At 39.6% G+C, this 22,148-nt stretch overlaps 1 protein-coding gene across 1 annotated transcript in view; it reads left to right on the plus strand.

Annotated features, from left to right (window-relative positions):
* The window catches only part of PIP4P2 (phosphatidylinositol-4,5-bisphosphate 4-phosphatase 2), a 72,411-nt gene that overhangs the window by 20,182 nt on the left and 30,081 nt on the right, over positions 1-22,148 (plus strand). The window contains exons 2-3 of the mRNA XM_069600660.1: positions 13,680-13,828; positions 21,962-22,068. Coding sequence (XP_069456761.1) covers positions 13,680-13,828; positions 21,962-22,068 — 256 coding nt within the window. The remainder of the gene's footprint in view (positions 1-13,679; positions 13,829-21,961; positions 22,069-22,148) is intronic.

Genomic DNA, 22,148 nt, shown 5'->3' on the forward strand with positions numbered 1-22,148 from the left:
GCCGAAGAATTGATGCTTTTAAACTGTGTTGTTGGAGAAGACTCTTGAGAGTCCCTTGGACTGCAAGGAGATCCAATCTGTCCATTCTGAAGGAGATCAACCCTGGGATTTCTTTGGAAGGAATGATGCTAAAGCTGAAGCTCCAGTACTTTGGCCACCTCATGCAAGGAGTTGACTCATTGGAAAAGACTCTGATGCTGGGAGGCTTTGAGGGCAGGAGGAGAAGGGGACGACCGAGGATGAGATGGCTGGATGGCATCACGGACTCGATGGACGTGAGTCTGAGTGAACTCCGGGATATGGTGATGGACAGGGAGGCCTGGCATGCTGTGATTCATGGGGTCGCAAAGAGTCGGACACGACTGAGCAACTGAACTGAACTGAACTGAATCCTTTCTCATCTCTCATTTGTTCCGAAACCAATATCTCTCAACATATCTACTATATATTTTAAAACTTATTTGTGTGCATGACGTTATCGAGGAAGACAAGGAGGGAGACAGGATTTTTGGATCTTTCATCTCTGAGTTCTACATAGTCCCTTGCACTTTATCTTGTATTTCTAGGCATTAAACAAGTTATCAGTTGTTTGAATGAATGAATGAGAAAACAAAGAAGGATGCATGCTGGTGATTTTGAAGTCACTTAGAGAGTGAAGGTTTTATAAGGAGCTGGAAGGACATGAGAACAAAAGGTGGATAGGAGCTCCACCACTGTACTTCCAACTGGCTACAATGAGAAACTCCCCACACTTAATGGATTCAATTTTGGATTTTTTTTTTTAGTGTTTTCTCAGTTTTTATATTTTAATAGAAATGGAAAAGTGGAAGCAGTAACATTTTATTTTCTTGGGCTCCAAAATCAATTTGGATGGTGACTGCAGCCATGAAATTAAAAGATACTTGCTCCTTGGAAGGAAAGTTACAACAAACCTAGGCAACATATTAGAAAGCAAAGGCATCACTTTGCTGATAATGGTCTATATAGTCAAAGCTATGGTTTTCCCAGTAGTCATGCACTGATGTGAGAGTTGGACCACAAAGACGGCTGAGTACCAGAGGATTGATGCTTTTGAATTGTGGTGCTGGAGAAGACTCTTGAGAGTCCCTAGGATAGCAAAGAGATCAGACCGGGTAATGCTAAAGGAAGTCAACCCTGAATATTCATTGGAAGGACTGATGCTGAAGCTGAAGCTTTAATACTTTGGCTGCCTGATGCAAAGAGATGACACATTGGAAAAGATCTTGATTCTGGGAAAGACTGAGGGCAGGAGGATAAGGGCGTGACAGGATGAGATGGTTGAATGCCATCACCAACTTAATGGACATGAGTTTGAGCAAATTCCAGGAGATAGTGAAGGACAGGGAAGTCTAGTGTGCTGCAGTTCACAGGGTCACAAAGAGCTGGACAAGACTTAGTGACTGAACAACAACAACAACTTTTGTCTATAATCTATTAATCCTTAGGTCATTTTTTTAAATGACTGAAATATTTCAAAATAGAAAACTATTGAGTGTAATATTATCCTTCATCTATCGTATCATCTAATTTCATCAGAGCTTAACATTATGCTGTGCTGTTTCATGTATTTAAGCAAATAACACATCATGAATACAGTTGAGCTTGTTCCCTTCCACATACACTGAGTTGATCTCCCCATATTTTCTCATCTGAAATGTTTTAAAGCAAATTTTTGGATCAGTTATATTTAAATGTATTTTAAAGCTGTGATTCATGATTATCATTTAGCGTGTATACCTAGTTATATGCAAAAGAGTGGCTTGCTGTCTCTCAGAAAATGAGCATGGTCTGTGACAGTGAAAATGAGCTGTCTAGGAAGAGTAACAGAGCAGGAATTTGTTTTCTCCTCATGCTATAGGAGAAGCGTCTAAATTTCTAGGCAAGTATTTTTTTGCCTTGGAAACTATTTTTCTGTACTAAAAAAAGAATATCTCTCTATTTTTCTTGAAACACATACTTTCTTGGAAGCAATATTGTAAACAAGAACGGAGCCATGCATACAAACAGTATGATTTCGCATATATAGGGTCAGAAAAAATTCCTTTTTTCAATAAAAATAAACATAGTAGTTGATGAAATGAGAGAAGAATATGTAATTTATTAACTGTCAATACTGGCCGCTGATGAAATGCACTAGAATGAGGTAAAAATATTGCCTAATGAGAAACAGACGGAGCAGAAGCTTTTGTCATCCAGGAACTGGTCATTGGCAGATCACTGGGCATGTCTTGCCAGTATCTTCAGTTATATAGCAGTATTTTAGGAAAGGCAGAGGAACCAGAGATCAAATGGCCAACATCCCCTGAATCATCGAAAAAGCAAGAGAGTTCCAGAAAACCATCTATTTCTGCTTCATTGACTATGCTAAAGCCTTTAACTGTGTGGATCACAATAAACTGTGGAAAATTCTGAGAGAGATGGGAATACCAGACCACCTGACCTGCCTCTTGAGAAATCTGTATGCAGGTCAGGAAGCAACAGTTAGAACTGGACATGGAACAACAGACTGGTTCCAAATAGGAAAAAGAGTACGTCAAGGCTGTATATTGTCACCCTGCTTATTTAACTTCTATGCAGAGTACATCATGAGAAATGCTGGGCTGGAAGAAGTACAAGCTGGAATCAAGATTGCCAGGAGAAATATCAGTAACCTCAGATATGCAGATGACACTACCCTTATGGCAGAAAGTGAAGAAGAACTAAAAAGCCTCTTGATGAAAGTGAAAGAGGAGAGTAAATAGGTTGGCTTAAAGCTCAACATTCAGAAAATGAAGATCATGGCATCTGGTCCCATCACTTCATGGGAAATAGATGGAGAAACAGTGGAAACAGTGTCAGACTTTATTTTGGGGGGCTCCAAAATCACTGCAGATGGTGACTGCAGCCATGACATTAGAAGATGCTTACTCCTTGGAAGGAAAGTTATGACCAACCTAGATAGCATATTAAAAAGCAGACGCATTACTTTGTCAACAAAGGTCCATCTAGTCAAGGCTATGGTTTTTCCAGTAGTCATGTATGGCTGTGAGAGTTGGACTGTGAAGAAAGCTGAGTGCCGAAGAATTGATGCTTTTGAACTGTGATGTTGGAGAAGGCTCTTGAGAGTCCCTTGGACTGCAAGGAGATCCAACCAGTCCATCCTAAAGGAGATCAGCCCTAGATGTTCATTGGAAGCACTGATAGTAAAGCTGAAACTCCAGTACTTTGGCCACCTCATGCGAAGAGTTGACTCATTGGAAAAGACCCTGATGCTGGGAGGGATTGGAGGCAGGAGGAGAAGGGAACGACCGAGGATGAGATGGCTGGATGGCATCACCGACTCGATGGACATGAGTATGAGTAAATTCTGGGAGTTGGTGACGGACAGGGAGGCCTGGCGTGCTGCGATTCATGGGGTCGCAAAGAGTCAGACACGACTGAGCGACTGAACTGAATACCATTCCTGCTCAAACTCTTCCAAAAAATTACAGATGGAAGAAAACTCCAAACTCATTCTATGAGGCCACCATCACCCTGATAGCAAAACCAGATCAAGATATCACAAACAATAAACTTATAATCTAGTATCACTGATGAACACAGATGTAAGAATCCTGAACAAAATTCTAGCAAATCGAATTTAACAACATGTGAAAAGGATCGTACAGCATGCTCAAGCGGGGTTATTCCCAGGGATGCAAGGATTTTCAATAAACCAAAGTCAATCAGTGTGACACTCCATATTAACAGACTGAAAGACAAAAACCCGTATGGTCATCTCAATCGATGCAGAGAAACTTTCAACAAAATTCAATGTTCATTTGTGATTAAAAAAAAAAAAACAACCCTCTAGAAAATCAGCATAGAAGGAATTACCTCAATATAATAAAGGCCATATACAACAAACCTACTGCAAACATTATTCTCAGTGGTTACAAACTGAAATCATTTCCGCTAAGATCAGGAACAGGACAAAGGTTCCTACTTTCCCCACTATTATTCCACATAGTTTTGAAATTCCTAGCCACAGCAATCAGAGAAGAAAAAGAAATAAAAGAATTCAGATTGGAGAAGAAAAATATAGCTGTCACTGTTTGCCACTGACATGATACTATACGTTGAAAACCCTAAAGACGCCACCAGAAAATTACTAGAACAAATCAATGAATACAGCAAAGGCTCAGGATATAAAATTAATACACAGAAACCCCTTGTAATCTTAAACAGTAACATTGAAAAATCAGAAAGGGAAAGTAAGGAAAGAATCCCATTCATCATTGTAACAAAAAGAATAAAATATCTCAGAATAAACCTACATAAAGAGACAAAAGACCTGTATGCAGAAAACTATAAGACACTGTTAAAAGAAATAAAATATAACTCAAACAGATGGAGAGATATAACATGTTCTTAGGTTGGAAGAAGCAATATTGTGAAAATGACTATACTGCCTAAAGCAATCTGCATATTGAATGCAATCCCTATCAAATTATCAATGGTGTTTTCATAGAACTAGAACAAAAAACTTCACAATTTGTGTGGAATCACAAAAGACCCCAAATAGCCAAAGCAATCTTCCTGAAAGAAAAACAGATTGGAGGAATCAACCTGACTTCAGACTCTATGACAAAGCTACAGTCGTCAAGACAGTACGGTTCAGTTCAGTTCAGTTCAGTTCAGTTCAGTCGCTCAGTCGTGTCCTACTCTTTGCGACCCCATGAACTGCCGCACGCCAGGCCTCCTTGTCCATCACCAACTCCCAGAGTTCACTCAGACTCATGTCCATCAAGTCCGTGATGCCATCCAGCCATCTTATCCTCAGTCGTCCCCTTCTCCTCCTGCCTCCAATCCCTCCCAGCATCAGGGTCTTTTCCAATGAGTCAGCTCTTTGCATGAGGTGGCCAAAGTACTGGAGCTTCAGCTTTAGCATCATTCTTTCCAAAGAAATCCCAGGGCTGATCTCCTTCGGAATGGACTGGTTGGATCTCCTTGCAGTCCGAGGGACTCTCAAGAGTCTTCTCCAACACCATGGTTCAAAAGCATCAATTCTTCGGCCCTCAGCCTTCTTCACAGTGCAACTCTCACATCCATACATGACCACAGGAAAAACCATAGCCTTGAAGAAGCACGAGCTGGAATCAAGATTGCCAGGAGAAATATCAATAACCTCAGATATGCAGATGACACCACCCTTATGGCAGAAAGTGAAGAGGAGCTAAAAAGCCTCTTGATGAAAGTGAAAGAGGAGAGTGAAAAAGTTGGCTTAAAGCTCAACATTCAGAAAACGAAGATCATGGCACCCGGTCCCATCACTTCATGGGAAATAGATGGGGAAACAGTGTCAGACTTTATTTTGGGGCGCTCCAAAATCACTGCAGATGGTGACTGCAGCCATGAAACTAAAAGACGCTTACTCCTTGGAAGAAAAGTTATGACCAACCTAGATAGTATATTCAAAAGCAGAGACATTACTTTGCGGACTAAGGTCCGTCAGCACAAAAACAGAAATATGGACCGATGAAAAAATATACATAACCTAGAGATAAACCCACAAATATGTGTGTACCTTATCTTTGAGAAAAGATGCAAGAATATATAGTGGAGAAAAGATAGCCTCTTCAGTAAGTGGCACTGGGAAAACTGAAGAGCTACATGTAAAACAGTGAAATTAGAATATTTCCTAACACCATATACAAATATATGTATATGGTGTATAAACTCAAACTGGATTAACAACTTAAATGTGATACCATAAAGTATAAAACCTGGGTTCAATACCTGGGCCAGAGAGATCCCCTGGAGAAGGAAATGGTAACCCAGTCCAGTATTCTTGCCTGGGAAATCCTAGACAGAGGAGCCTGGCAGACTACAGTCCATGGGGTTGCAAGAGTTGGACATGACTGAGCAACTAAACCAGCACATGAAGCTCTTAGAAGAAAACATGGGTATTTGAAAAGACCCTGATGCTGGGAAAGATTGAGGGTGGGAGGAGAAGGGGATTACAGAGGATGAGATGGCTGGATGGCATCACCGACTCAATGGACATGAGTTTGAATAAACTCTGGAAGTTGGTGATGGACAGGGAGGCCTGGCATGCTGCAGTCCATGGGGTCGCAAGGAGTTGGATGTGACTTAGTGACTGAACTGAACTGATACTCTTTGACATAAATCACAGCAGGATCCTATCTGACCCACCTCCTAGAGTAGTGGAAACAATAACAAAGATAAACAAATGGGACCTAATTATACTTAAAAGCTTTGAGACAGCAAAGGGGACTATAAATAAGGTGAAAACACAACTTCAGATTGGGAGAAAATAATTGTAAACAAAGCCACTGGCAATGGATTAATCCCCCAAATATATACAAAATATGCATGCATGCAGCTCAATATCAGAAAAACAAAAAATAAAAAAAATTGGCAGACAACCTAACAGCCATTTCTCCATGGAAGACTTATAGAGGGCCAATAAACGCATGAAATGATGCACAAGATCACTCTTTGGAAGAGAAATGGAAGTCGAAACTAAAATCAGATATCACCTCACACCAATCAGAATGGCCATCATTAAAAATTCTACAAATAATAAATGCTGGAGAAGATGTGGAGAACCCTCCTGCACTGTTGGTGGAAATGCAAACTTATATAGACATTGTGGAGAAAGTATGGAGATTCCAAAAAAAAAAAAAGAAGAAAAAAAACCTTAAGAATAAATCTACCATATCACCAAGCAATCCTACTACTGCACATATACCTTGAGAAAACCACAATTCAAAAAGACACATGTGCCCCAGTGTTCATTTCAGCACTATTTACAAGAGCCAGGACATGGAATCAGCCTAGATGTCCATCAACAGATGAATGGATGAAGAGGATTGGAATATTGCTCAGCCATCAGTTCAGTTCAGTTCAGTCACTCAGTCATGTCCAGCTCTTTGCAACCCCATGAATCGCAGCATGCTGCCAGGGTCCTGCCCTGGTGGATCCAGGGTAATTCGAAGGGGAGACGGAGTAGGCGAGGAAAAACTTACTTATTTAGAAATACAAAAGAGAGACTAGGAAAGAATAGTATAGTAGGAAATTTAGTGGAGAAAAGATGCTGAATAACTTGGTTTACATGGAAAACCAATAAAGTTCCAGACAAGGAACTTACACTGTCTACATTAGGCCACTGGTGCCCACTTGAACAGTGGAGGGTGCCCCACCTTAGGCTCCCTCTCACGTGGGTCTTAGAAGCCAGGGCAAGTAAGTAGACTCGGAGAGCCTCCACACCCCAGATGGGAATTCAGCCTGAAAATAGAGTAAGAAAAGAAGACACGGGGGAAACCAGTCTTTCCAGTGACTGGCCCATCCTCTACTGTCTGGAAAGGCCTTTTATACTTTCGATTGTACATAGAGATCAATGGATAATACAAAATTATGCAGCATCAGCATAATTCTCTCTTCTCAAGACCAGGCTTTCTCTCTGCATACCTAGTTGTATACACAAGTCTTAGGTGATTTACATCATCTTCTGGCCAGAAGGGCACTTAACATTTTATGGCCCTTTTCTGATAAGGGTCTGTCAACCAGAGAACTTATTTGTGTTGTTCTTCCCAAAGTCTGGTGCCACTCTCAGAAAGCACTAAATAAAGTTACATTCTTACATCGCAAGGACACAATAATTTATAAAAAGGAAAAGGAGTACAGTGATTTATAACAAAGAGAAAAGTAATTAACTCAAAAGTCTAGTGTTGCTAACATCAAAACTACTCTATTCCTTTTTCTATATCCCGATTACATTGATTAATATCCTCCCAGGTGCCTAAAAGATAAAGGATATGGAGGCCTGGAAGCAGTCATTGACTCAACAGTGAAACCCGTCATCAGTATAATTTTTAGCTCTTTAGAAAAGGCTCTGTATCTTTAAGATGCTTTAAGCTTTGTGCCTCTCGCGGTTGGGGGGCTGTAAACAATTCACAAGTTGTAAAAGTCCGGGCAGACTGGTCAGGTAAGTTAGAAAGCTATCAGAGGGGTTAAACCGAGACATTCTTTTTATATGCAGGAGACGGTTAACTGGAGCCCTAAGTTAATTCCTTTTAGAGGCAGAAGAGAGGAAAGCAGGCAGTACAATAAGGCAGGCAGACTGGTTTTTGGGGGGTAGATGTTCAGGAAAACCCAGGGGGAACCCCTGAAGCCAGATCACGCCTTTGCGTATGTCTGGCTTCCTTCCTCATGACCTTTGCCACGGGCGGGATTCCTCATGCTGGCTCCCAGCAGCATGCCAGTCTTCCCTGTCCATCACCAACTCCCGGAGTTCACCCAAACTCAAGTGCATCGAGTCGGTGATGCCATCCAGCTATCTCATCCTCTGTCATCCCCTTCTCCTCCTGTCCCCAATCCCTCCCAGCATCAGGGTTTTTTCCAATGAGTAAACTCTTCGCATGAGGTGGCCAAAGTATTGGAGTTTCAGCCTCAGCATCAGTCTTTCCAATGAACACCCAGGACTGATCTTCTTTAGGATGGACTGGTTGGATCTCCTTGCAGTCCAAGAGTCGCAAGAGTCTTCTCTAATGCCACAGTTCAAAAGCATCAATTCTTAAGCACTCAGCTTTCTTCACAGTCCAACTTTCATATCCATACATGACCACTGGAAAAACCAAAGCCTTGACTAGACGGACCTTTGTTGGCAAAGGTCCAACAAAATGGAACAAATTTGAGTCTGTTCTAGAGAGGTGGATGAACCTAGGGTGAAATGAATCATAAAGAACAAAAAGCAAATAATGTATGTTAAAACATATATGTAGAATCTAGAAATAGAGTACTGTTGAACCTATTTGCATGCAAGAAATGGAGACAGATTAGAGAATGATCTTGCAGCAAGAAAAGCAGAGGATGGGGCAAATTGGGAAAATAGCATTGACATATATACACGATCATGTGTGAAACAGATAGCTAGTGAGAAGCTGCTATATGACACAGGGAGCCCTGTCTGGAGCTGGGACAGATGGGGGGTGTATATATATATAATTATGACTGATTTGCATTGTTGTATAGCAAGAACGAACACAATGTTGTAAAGCAGTTTTCCTCCAATTAAAAAATAAATTTAAAAAATTTAGTAATTTAGTAGAACATAATTGAAACATGACTTCCAAGAGGCGCCAACCAGCTGGTACTGATGCCTCTGAGCTCTGGAGAAAGACTTTATATACCTGGGAATGCGCTGCAAGTCCCTTCTGTTTTCTTTAACCTTGCAGGTTCTGTTTCATCACCTCCTATTAACAGAATATAACCTGCAGACAACTGGCAAAGAAAAAATGTGGTTTGCAGAGTTTTCATTCCAGTATGACAAAGCGTAGAATGTGACTCTGGAGCTGAGAGTTGGTAACCTAATAGCTAGCTCATTTACCTTGCAAACTGGCTTTAGCCAGATGGATCCTTCTGAGGGTATAATGGTTCCAGAAGAACCAAGGAGTCTCTTGGAATAATCTTATTCCTTTGGTTTCAGAGAGGGTAGGAACAGAAGGTAGTCTTCTCTTTGTGTTGAGCTGGACTGGAGACATTTTACACAGGAAGTATATATCCATAGCACCTGGGTGTACCGTGTCCCTATCTGTACTCTTTACAAAGATCCTATGGAGAAGAGAAAGCCAGAGTTTTCCTTACTGGCTGGTTCTTTATACTTTTTAATCATAGTGTTATAAAATATCTCTTAGTTTAATCTGATATCACTTTTCAATTCGGATACAATATCTTTGTCAAGAGCCTGAATGACTGCATATAAAGAATATATTAGTGAAGTAAGTGAATTAAACTGGACAATATTGTCATTGCAGAGACTTATAAAGGGATAACTGAGGTAATAAAGACCAGAGTTCTCCAGCAAAACATTATCAACCTTTAAAATGCTGTATCTGGGTACATCTGGTAAAAACTGAAGTATGGATTATTATACCAGAATGACTTAGCTGGAAAGAGGGACTTATTTGGCATGAAGTAGATAAATATCAGGTCATTGTTTATGATGGGAAAGTGTAATTTGATCACTTTGGGTTTACAGAATAATAATGGCTCTTTTGGAGTGCTTTAAGGAAGACCATTATGTCTGCCTTGTGGTCTATATTATTTTATTGAGTCTGTTTTTCTATGAAATTTTTATCATGAACTAATTGTTTATTCATATTATATTCTAATTTTCATTTTCCCTAAATATTCTTTCTTATCCCCCTAATCCCCTTTAACTAGTCCTTACGTCTTTTCCATATATTAAATCATTATTCATTAAGAGAGGCAGGTTTCATCTTGGAGAGACCTCTGGGGAAGAGTCAGCTCTTGGTTTTGCTGAAGTGTTGTATAAAAGTCTATCCACAAGTTAGAATTTTAGGGCTTCAGTTTTATCTTCCATAAAGTGAATAAATTAGGCTATGAATTAGACTAAGATTGCATAAATTTCTAACATTGTATAATTCTGGAACTTTGTTGGGGATGGTTTCAGGTCTGAAGACTACTGCTCTAAGAAATACTGTTCACATGGAGGAAAAAGATTTTTCACATAGACAACCTCCATAGAAAAAATGATCATTGTTTAAATAACAAGTAAGACTCTTCCAAAATGAAGAACTTTTGTGTCTCTTAATATCCAATGATCCCACATTCTGAGATTACAGCGGACTTTCTATCCAGGGCAAACATTTAAAATAGATATAATAGTGGTGATCTGTTGGCTGCTTTAAAGCTAAAAGAAATAAAATGAACCATCTAAGTTGCTAATTACTGCAGGTTTACAGACTGTGAAACAAATTTCTAGAACTACAAGTCCTTTTCAAGAGGAGTTATAGTTGTAGGTGAAGGTTTCCTTGAGATAAAATTACAAGATACATCTCTAAATCAGTTTAGGGCTGAAATAACGGACAGAAAATTGAATCTGTAGGCCTGAAAGCACTGTTTAGTGGAGCAATTAGGCTGTAACATCTGTTATTCTATTGATCTCTTGGATTGATTGGATGTATCTGGCAAACCAGGCCAGTGTCTCCTAATCCCTTCCCTGTCTCAGTGCATGTTTTAGAGAGGTTAGTCTACATATAGGAGAAAACCTTTTTCACAGTTAAGCTGTGCTCCGGTGCTAGGATCCCAGCTCCTGTTTAAGGAGAGTGATAGTAATATACTTAGTGTCATTTTCCCAAGAGAAATAGATGAGTCCATTCAATTTCAGTGATTCACTTATTCACCCACCATTCATTCCATAAATGTGTAGTGAGCATCTGCCACAGACTAGGCACTGTGACAAGCGCTGAATCTGACCTGAGCAAGTCAGATATGGCCCTGGCCTCGTGGAGGCTTTAGTCTCTCCCATAAGTCCCATTAGACTTCTCATCCTCACTCATTCTGTACCCACTCCTTCAATTTCCCAAACCTCCAGAAGGTTTGAGCATATTTTTGTCATTGAAAGCTTTTCTTTTTTTACAGGGTAAAAATTATGTAGTACAAATCTTAAAGGAAGAGTTCACAGGATTTTGTTGGTTCTGATAGACTTCAAATGCTTCAGAAGATCAACCACTGAAATCTTTAGGAGATTCCATTGAGCAAAACTTTTGCCTGCTGAAATGGATGGATTTTACCATTCTTATTTGTGGCTTTAATATGTGGCCTTTCCCCCTCATCCTCAAGGCAAAAGAAGCAGCTTTTTATTAATAATGCTATTGCTAATAGTAAAAAATGTTTATTGTTGCATACCAGGCAGTGTGCCTTGAATTTCTAGTAAGGTGTGTATTCTCTTTGCCAGGACAATACTTTCTTTATTGAATTCTGATAAAGTAATCTGCAAATTGCAAGGGCTCAAATGTACTGCTGACACATTGATCCTTTAACCTATTTTTTCTTCTTGATTAATACATTACAGGTCACTGTGTATCAGCCTTAAATTCTTCCAAGGATTTAAAACTATTTTTATAATTTAGATATCTATAGCTTCTTTTTAAGATCAGTGTTTGGCAGCATTCTGATATAAGCCTCCCAGAGATGTATGCATATTATCATTTCCAATGTGGCCTCTTTCAGAGCCTTGGCTACTGCAGAAATTTGGCTTATTATGAATATTTGAATGAATATCACTTGTTGCTAATCCTTTTTAAGTCAAAAAATATCTCCATGATATACCCCAAGCATGCCAGGTGGTAATATGTGGTATTTTGAACATACCATTGGAGAAGGAAATGGCAACCCACTTTGCCTGGAGAATCCCAGGGATGGGGGAGCCTGGTGGGCTGCCATCTATGGGGTCACACAGAGTCGGACATGACTGAAGTGACTTAGTACTTAGCAGAACATACCATAATGTGCTTTTCTCTAACTCAGTTCTATCAGCTCAAAGTATCACAGAGTTCAGAATCTAATCCAGTGGAGAGAAAAATCTCTATTTCAAAAATATCTCTTTTCATGATTAGCTACTGTGATTGTATTTTATAGTGTCACAGAAGCCTCTGAACCTATCAGTTCTCTTTAATGGGGATTCAATCATGTATTCAATCATGTATCAGTTCTCTTTAATGGGGATTCAATCATGTATTGAGCCTTTTATAGGTGGCCTGTGACAAGACCTTGCCTAGAAAGGGCCTCCTATGCCTGTAATTAAGATAGCCACACAATGAGGTTAGGCAAGTCCCGTGTAGAAATTCCATCCTGGTTTAGTATATGTAATTTCCTTTCCTCTGACTTTTGTAACAAATAATACTTCTGGTTGAGGAACACAGTTCTGAAGTTGGGCTTCTACCCTTTACCCAATCACCCAATCAGTCAGTGTAAGGACTCTCAGAAAACAGTATGTCTGTGTGTGTGCATGTAAGTTTGTATGTGTGTGCTTGTGTATCTTTGTATTCTGGGAATTTTCAAACACACACAAAGTAGTAAGAACAAAATATCTTCTGTGTGTTCTGTGTGTTTATATTCATAAATATCATCATTTTGCTGCTTTTCATCTGTTAACCCATTTTTTTTCTTGCAGCATTTCTACTAAATCCCAGGTAACCCATAAATACTTTGAAACATTTCCTAGAATTTTAATGTTAGGTGAAAGTTTGAGACAAAAATTGTTGAATTGACTTCATTCTTGTTTTTGTCTGCAATTAGCATAGTTCCATTAAATTAGAACATGTTCCCTGTTGATAAGTTTAGTTTTCCTAAGTTCATTTTTATCTCTTCTTGACTGCCACCAAACCCCTGTTTTGTTCTTGTCATACTCAGCAGTTATTCCACTGGTTCTAGTATAAACAGAGCTCAGCAACTACACAATTAATGCATATCTATAAGTGATTTTAAAACTCTGTCCTCATTGACTATTTCTGTTTCATAGGAGTCAGATCATTAGTGTAAGATTTTTTACTTTAGGCATAAATCATCACTTTCCTATTATAAACTCTAGGCATTTGCACATAGGAATGGAGTGGATGTTTTGAGTATAGGCTAATAAAAGGTGTGAACCTAGGTAAGTGTGATTTGGATTTTAGGAGTCAGGAATTATTCTACTTTACAATACAGTTCTGTGTGTTTCTGTTCTGGAACTATATAATGTTGGCCAGCTTTAAAAACATAAAGAACCGGAGATATTTATTAATAGTTTCCTGCTTCACTTCTATTGCTCCTAGGCTCAAATCAGTCGTGATAGCTCTGAGACTCTGACTAAGTGGCTACTGTCTTTTCAGCGGAACTCCCGCCTCCGTATACAGCCATTGTCAGCCCAGATGCCAGCGGAATTCCAGTCATAAACTGCCGTGTGTGCCAGTCTCTCATCAATTTGGATGGCAAGCTTCACCAGCATGTGGTTAAGTGCACAGTTTGCAATGAAGCTACGGTAAGTGGGGATTTTCATTAATATAGCCCAAATTATTATTTAAAATCTTCTCCCGAAAAAAGTGTGGCAATAATGTTACTTAAAAGTAGATGTGGGCTGGTTACAGAAATGGCCATTTTTTTTTTACTTTTCTTTCTTCTCTCTAGCTGTTTCTCTTTTATCATACAGAGATGCCTCCAGTGTTTAACTCCGTTATGAAAATTTCATGAGGAATTATTTAACTGTAATGCCATTTGGCTCTGTATTTTCGAAAATGAGGCTGAATGTGAACAATCGCTTATAATTATCTTCAGTGTTATCCACATCGCAACTGAATCTATTCTGATTTTTACCAAAATGAAATATACTGAAGTTCCCTATAAATGTGGACTTTGTACTTCTTATGTGGAAAAGTATTTAAATTTGTTCACACCTGTAGGATATAGTTTTTCTGGGATTTTGTGACTGTGAGTTTGTTACTGACATTTGTGTTGAAGTGATTATTAACAGCTTGTATATTATTCCATTTTTTGATATTAATTTAGTGAAATATTTTTAAAAATTGAAGGGCATTTTTTTCCCCTGAACTTTGGAAAGAGCAACTAAATTTTAAGTAAGATTTTTAAGATTGTAAGTAATAAACTGGTCAAGTGTATACTGGTTAAATTAAATATATTTCTGCTTTCATGGTTAGGCTTTAGTTTTAAATTTTCAATCTCTCAAAATTTGAAATTAATTAATAATTTTATTTTTGGCATTTGCATTTTTTTCTCCTTAGAAAAAGTCTTTAAAAAGTCAACCAATGATTATTGTGTCTCTAAGAACCATGAAAGATTAATATGGGGGACTTTATATGTTTTATGGAAAAGTCATAAGATAAAACCTTCAGTCATGAAGCAATATATTTCATTTTTATAAGGGATATCATTTAAGGAACTTTATTGTATAAATAAATCATACCTACAAAACTAGCTATTTTCTTTTTTCAGTTGAACACTTAAATGTACGTACATGCTAAGTCACTTGACTTGTGTCTGACTCTTTCCAGAGAAGCCTATGGACTGTTGCCTGCCAGGCTCCTCTGTCTGTGGGATTCTCCAGGCAAGAATACTGGAGTGGGTTGCCATGCCCTCCTCCAGGGGATCTCCCCAACCCAGGGTCTGAACCCGCATCCCTTACCTCTCCTGCATTGGCAGGCAGGTTCTTTATCACTAGTGCTACCTGGGAAGCCTGAGAGCATTCCTTAAAGTGCTGGGTTCTTTTTTCCCACCTTATTTTCCTCCCTTGTAATATTACTAATTCCATGCAAGGCAATCTAATGAAATACTATTCATTTTCTCTAGAATATTCACAATTATTTACGTTTCTTTATTTATTAGGAGTAGTAATCATGTAAAGTGTTAGTTGCTCAGTCGTGTCCAGCTCTTTGCCACCTCAAGGACTATAGCCCGCCAGGCTCCTCTGTCCACAAAATACTCCAGGCAAAAATACTGGAGTGGGCTGCCATTCCCTTCTCTAGGAAATCTTTCCAACCCAAGGATCAAACCCGGGTCTACCTGCATTGCAGGCAGATCCCTTACCATCTTAATGAGAGAAAGCAAAGAGGAATTAAAGAACCTCTTGATAAAAGTGAAAGAGGCGAGTGAGAAAGCTGGCTTAAAACTCACCATTCAAAAAACTAAGATCATGGCATCTGGTCCCATCACTTCATAGTAAATAGATGGGGGAGAAATGGAAACAGTGACAGACTTGATTTTCTTGGACTCCAAGATTACTGTGGATGGTGACTGCAGCCATGAAATTAAGACACTTGCTCCTTGGAAGAAAAACTATGAGAAACCTAGACAGCATATTTAATAAAGCAGACACATCACTTTGCCTACAAAGGTCCCTCTAGTCAAAGCTATGGTTTTTCCAGTATTCATGTAAGGAGGTGAGAGTTGGACCATAAAGAAGTCTGAGCGACAAAGAATTGGTGCTTTTGAACTGTGGTGCTGGAGAAAACTCTTGAGAGTCTCTAGGACAATAAGGGGATCAAACCAGTCAATCCTAAAGGAAATCAGCTCTGAATTTTCATTGGAAGGACTGATGCTAAAACCTAAACTCCAATATTTTGGCCACCTGATGCTAAGAGCTGACTCATTGGGAAAGACCCTGATGCTGGGAAAGATTGAAGGTAGGAGGAGAAGGGGACGACAGAGGGTGAGATGATTGGATGGCATCATCAACTTAATGGACATGAATTTGAGCAAGCTCTGGGAGATAGTAAAAGACAGGGAAGCCTGGCGTGCTGCAGTCCAAGGGGTCACAAACAGTCAGACACGTCTGAGTGACTGAACAACAACAAATCATATAAAAATTCCAGCCCAATTTTCTTTATGTCCAGAAGTAGCTTATTATAGCCAAATTTTATTGGTCCTATGTGAACTCATCACTTCAGAGAACCAGATTTAGACTGTTGGTTAAATCCACAGCGACACATCTATCCAGGGACTCACTATCTCTGGCAGCTGTAGCCTTATAAAATCTATTTCTTAAAAAATGAAACTTGAAAGTCGAAATTGCTTCTTGATCCATGGACTGCAGAATGGATGTTGTGTTCGCAAGCATGAAAAACAATTTTATTGTACACCTCCATAAGAGCTCTTGGGTGACCAGCTACATTATCCATAGGAGGTAATATTTTGAAAGGAATTTTTTTTTTCAGCTGTAGGTATCAACAGTGGACTTAAAATGTTCAGTAAACCGTTCTGTAAATAGATGTGCTGTCATCCAGACTTTGTTCTAGTGGCAGTGCAGTTTTAGCATAATTCTTTAAGGGCCCTAGGATTTTCAGAACGGTAAATGAAAGCATTGGCTGCGACTTAGACACCAGCTGCATTAGCCCCTAACAAGAGAGTCAGCCTGTCCTTTGAAACTTTGAAACCGGGCGCTATTTTCTCCTTTTTGTCTATGAAGATCCCAGATGACATGTTTTTCCTGTATAGGGAAGAAGAAAATATGTTGAAACTATGTTGTTGAGTGTAGCCGCCTTCATTAATTAGCTTAGCTAGATCTTCTGAATAGCTTGCTACAGTTTCTGCCTCAGAACTTGTTACTTTACGTTGCAGTTTTTTTTTTTTTTTACTGAAGTATGATTTACAATGTTGTGTTAGTTTGAAAGTGAAAGTGAAAGTCGCTCAGTCGTGTCTGACTCTTTGCGACCCCATAGACTGACTGTACAGTCCATGGAATTCTCCAGGCCACAATACTGAAGTGGGTAGCCTTTCCCTTCTCCAGGAGATCTTACCAACCCAGGGGTCAAACCCAGGTCTCCCTAATGGCAGGTGGACTCTTCACCAGCTGAGCCACCTGGGAAGCCCAAGAATACTGGAGTGGGTAGCCTGTCCCTTCTCCAGCAGATCTTCTGACCCAGGAATCAAACCGGGGTCTCCTGTATTGCAGGTGAATTCTTTACCAGCTGAGATACTTTGAAGTGTATAGCAAAGTGATTCATATATATATATGTGTATATATATATATAATTTCTCATCTTCATTTACCTTATAGGTTATTATAAAATATTGAGTGTCTCTGTGCTATACAGTTGGTATTCATTGGTTATCTGTTTTATATATGGTGTGTATGTGTATTTAATCCCAAACTCCTAATTTATCCTTCATTCGTCCACCTTTTCCACTTTGGTGACCATTAGTTTGTTTTCTACGTCTGTGGGTCTATTTATATTTTGCATATAACTTCATTTGTATAATTTTTTTCAGATTCCATGTACAAGCAGTAATGTATGATATGGGCCTTTTTTTTTTGCCTGACATTTCACTTAGTGTGATAATGTCTAGGGCCATCCGTGTAGCTGTGTATGGCATTATTTACTCTTTTCATGGCTGGGTAATATTCCATTGTCAGTCAGTCGTTGCTCAGCCTTGTCCCACCAGGCTCCTCTGTCCATGGAATTCTCTAGGCAAGAATACTAGAGTGGGTTGCCATTGCCTTCTCCAGGGGATCTTCCCAACCCATGGAGAAGCCCTGGTTCAGTCCAGGATAGAACCCGAATCTCCTGCATTGCAGGGAGATTGTTTACTGTCTGAGCCACCAGGGAAGCTCTGTCAACATGTTTACTTAATGGTAAATATGAATTTAGAGAAATTAACACAGATTCTGGTTCTTGATACTTTATATTGTATAGCAATATATTCTGGATATTTTAGATTGTCAGATTCTATTATAATATAGTTTAATAAATTACAGTTGACTTATTGCTAACTTATACATATTTCTACCAAGGTTATTGACCTAAAATTTTTAAATCTTAAAAAAAAAAAAACATGTTGCAGACTTATAGAAAGCTAGAAAAATAATAGTACATAGTATGGAGAATTCCCATAGGGTAGGCTCTTTACCCACATTCTGTAAATATTGATATTTTACAAAGTACCTTTCTCTCTCCAAATAAATAAATAATTTTTTCAGAACCTTTTAAGGTAATTGTGGACATGGTGCATTTCAACCCCTAAATATTCTAATGTGAATTTCTTTAAAAAAATAAAAAGAGTGTTCACTTATATAATTATAGTAAGTTATAAAATCAGAAATTAACATTGATATAATACTGTTATCTAATCTTTTGACTTCATGATTTTTTAAATATTTACCTTTATTTATTTATTTGGCTGTGCTGGGTCTTAGTTGTAGCACACAGGACCTTTAGTTGTGCTTGTGGGATCTAGCTCCCTGGCCAGTTATCAAATCCCAGCTCTGTGCATTGAGAATGCAGAGTCTTAGCCATTGGACTGCTGGGAATGTCCCAAGTTAATTCATGTTTGCCCAGTTGTTTCAGTGAAAAAAGAAAATCAGATCCAGAAGTCAATTAAAAATTATTTTCAAAATTTAAATACATTTAATATGTTATATAATATATAAATATAAATATATTTAATGTTATTTAAAAATATAAATATATATATAAATTATATATTGCATTTGGTTATCATGTTTCTTTAATCTTCCTTAATCTGAAATTTAGTCTTTGTCTTCCATTGCCTTGACAATTTTGAAGAGTACAAGTAAGATATTCTGTAGAATGTTCCTTGTTCGGGTCTGTCTGGTGCTCTCTCATGATTAGGTTCAGGTTATACATCTTTGGCAAGTATGCCGCAGGAGTGGTGTTCTGTTCCTCTCACTGCACCATAGCTTATTTACTTTAACAAGCTTTCATCCTTGTAATGAAAGGAGTGTTTTCTTTAGTGCTACTTAGTCTAGCTTTTAAATTTACTGTGAAGAAATACTTGGATTAAGAGCTGTAATAAGTTTCAAATTTGTGATAGGCTCCTCTTTCCCTGCTATTCTTCTTGAGCTTGCTTTCCCTGAACATGTGCGAAAACCCTTGGCCAGGCAGGTTTGATGATCCTGTCTTGTGAACTTCAAATGGAAAACAATTCCAGGCCAATACAAACTAATTTTGAAGCATGCCCTTCATAATTCAATCTCTGCAGTCCCCCAAATTTTATAGAGTGTTTCCAAATACTTGAGCTATTTAAAATCACTCATGATTCATCACTAATTATTAGAGAAATACACATCAAAACTACAATGAGGTACCACTTCACACCTGTCAGAATGGCCATTATTAAAAAGACTACAAATAATAATTGCTGGAGAGGGTGTGGAGAAAAAGGGACCTTCATGCACTGTTTAGAGAAGACAATGGCCACCCACTCCAGTGCTCTTGCCTGGAAAATCCCATGGACAGAGGAGCCTGGTGGGCTGCAGTCCATGGGGTCGCAAAGAGTTGGACATGACTGAGCGACTTCATTTTCACTTTTTACTTTCATGCGTTGGAGAAGGAAATGGCAACCCACTCCGGTGTTCTTGCCTGGAGAATCTCAGGGACAGAGGAGCCTGGTGGGCTGCCGTCTATGCAGTTGCACAGAGTTGGACGCGACTGAAGCGACTTAGCTGCAGCAACAGCATGCACTGTTGGTGGGAATGGAAACTGGTGCAGCCACTACAGAAAAGAGTGTGGGAGGTTCCTCAAAAAACCTAAAATCAGAGTTGCCATATGATCAAACAGTTCTACTCTTGGGCATGTATCTAGTCATACATCTAAATTGGAAAGGTAGAATAGCAGCAGTATTTACCATAGCCAAGACATGGAAACAGCCTAAACGTCCACTGACGGACGGATGGATACAGAAGATGTGAGATATCTATATGTCTAGACCAAGTCAGAAAGACAAAGGCAAACACCATATGATGCCATTTACATGGGGCGAGTCTAAGACATGATACAAATGAAACCACCTGCAAAGCAGAGACACAGACTCACAGACATTGAGGACAGACTTGTGCTTGTCAAAGTGCAGGGGGTTGGAAGGGAAGGACTGGGAGGTTGGGACTAGCAGATGTGAACTTTTAGACCTAGCAGGGGTCCCCAGCGTCCCCAGCCCCTGGGCCATGGGCTGGTGCTGGTCTGTGGCCTGTCAGGAACTGGGCCATGCTGCAGGAGGTGAGTACGGCACAGTGAGCAAAGCTCCATCTATATTTGCAGCTGCTCTCCATCGCTCACATTATTGCCTGAATTCCACCTCTTGTCAGATCAGCAGCAGGATAATGAATGTAACACCTCTGAAACATCTGGCACTGCACCCTTCCCAACCCCTAGCCCCCAGTCCATGGAAAAATTGTCTTTCACAAAACGAGTCCCTGATACCAAAAAGGATGGGGACCGCTGATATATATGATGGATACACAACAAGGCACTACTGTGTCGGGAGCCGCATTACTGACAAAATGGAGGCACGACCCCAACCCCCTCTCTTGCAGGTGTGGTCCCGGGATGAAGGAGTTAGGTCTTGTGATTCTGACTTGTTCTTTCCTTTCTTCGGTTGAGTTAGCTGGAAAGAATGTTGAGGTGCTTATTGTTCTTGAGAGAAGCATGAAAAAGCACAAAGCCTTCTGCAGTTGTGCCCAGAAAATAATCTATAAAGTAACCATTGACATTTGTTCAAGGATCTTTACAAACAATGTTCCAGGATGAGCATGTAGGCCGCAGCTTGAGGCCATGGGAAGGATTGTTATCTGAGACCTGTTTGTGAGTGGAATTTTTATGGCAAAGGAAGTTTGCTGAGCTTACGGTTTAGGAATAATTAAGAATAGCTTGGCTATGGCATCTCACTCCAGTACTCTTGCCTGGAAAATCCCATGGACAGAGGAGCCTGGAAGGCTGCAGTCCATGGGGTCACTGAGGGTCGGACATGACTGAGCAACTTCACTTTGACTTTTCACTTTCATGCATTGGAGAAGGAAATGGCAACCCACTCCAGTGTTCTTGCCTGGAGAATCCCAGGGACGGAGGAGCCTGGTGGGCTGCTGTCTATGGGGTCGCACAGAGCTGGACACGACTGAAGTGACGCAGCAGCAGCAGCAGCAGCAGCCTTTTTAGGAGACAGAGAGCTTAAGATACTAGGGGCAAGCAGGATTTAGAAAGATAAGAAATAAACTGAGGAATGTGATATGCAGCCCAGACATAAGCCTGAGTTACAATGTAATCACAAGTAAACATGATTCTGAGAGAATCGCTGAAGCAGGAACTCTGTTTGAAGAGCAACAAGGAGACAATAAATCTGGGTGAGGGGGAGCTGAAAATGTAAAACCTCTGACCTATGCTTTTGTCAAAGTATAAACGAAGACCTGATGCTTGAAATAAACATACCATCCCACACCTTGAGTCAGAGGCTGCATCATTCTCCACCGACACCGCTTATCTCTTCAGGCTGATTCCCTGGCTGCTGGAGCTGGACTCCGGCACTACTGTGTAACACAAGGGACTATATTCACTATTCTGTCAATAAACCATGATGGAATAGAATATGAAACATTCCATCAACAAATCATGATGGAATAGAATATGAAAAAGAATATATATATGTATGACCAAGTCACTTGGCTGTATAGTAGAAGTTAACACAATGCTGCAAATCAACTATATTTCAATAAAATACATCATTTATGATGTAATTTTCCTTAATTTGTACTTTGGTAGCACTATGTGCAGCTTCAGATTTTTAGGATTCATTTCCTCTTTATACACAAGCAAGCTTTGGCAATCTGTACTTCAGTTAATTCGCTTTGTTTGTATTTTCTTCTCTTACCTAGCCAATCAAAAATCCCCCAACAGGGAAGAAATACGTTAGATGCCCTTGTAATTGTCTCCTCATTTGTAAGGACACATCACGGCGAATAGGATGTCCAAGACCCAACTGGTAAGACATAAAGATTCATCTATCCATTCATTTGTTCATTTGACAAGTCCTTATTAAAGATTCATTGTGTGGCAGGGTTT

This window comes from Ovis canadensis, chromosome 9 (genome assembly GCF_042477335.2).
Source record: "Ovis canadensis isolate MfBH-ARS-UI-01 breed Bighorn chromosome 9, ARS-UI_OviCan_v2, whole genome shotgun sequence".
Taxonomy (NCBI): Eukaryota; Metazoa; Chordata; class Mammalia; order Artiodactyla; family Bovidae; genus Ovis; species Ovis canadensis.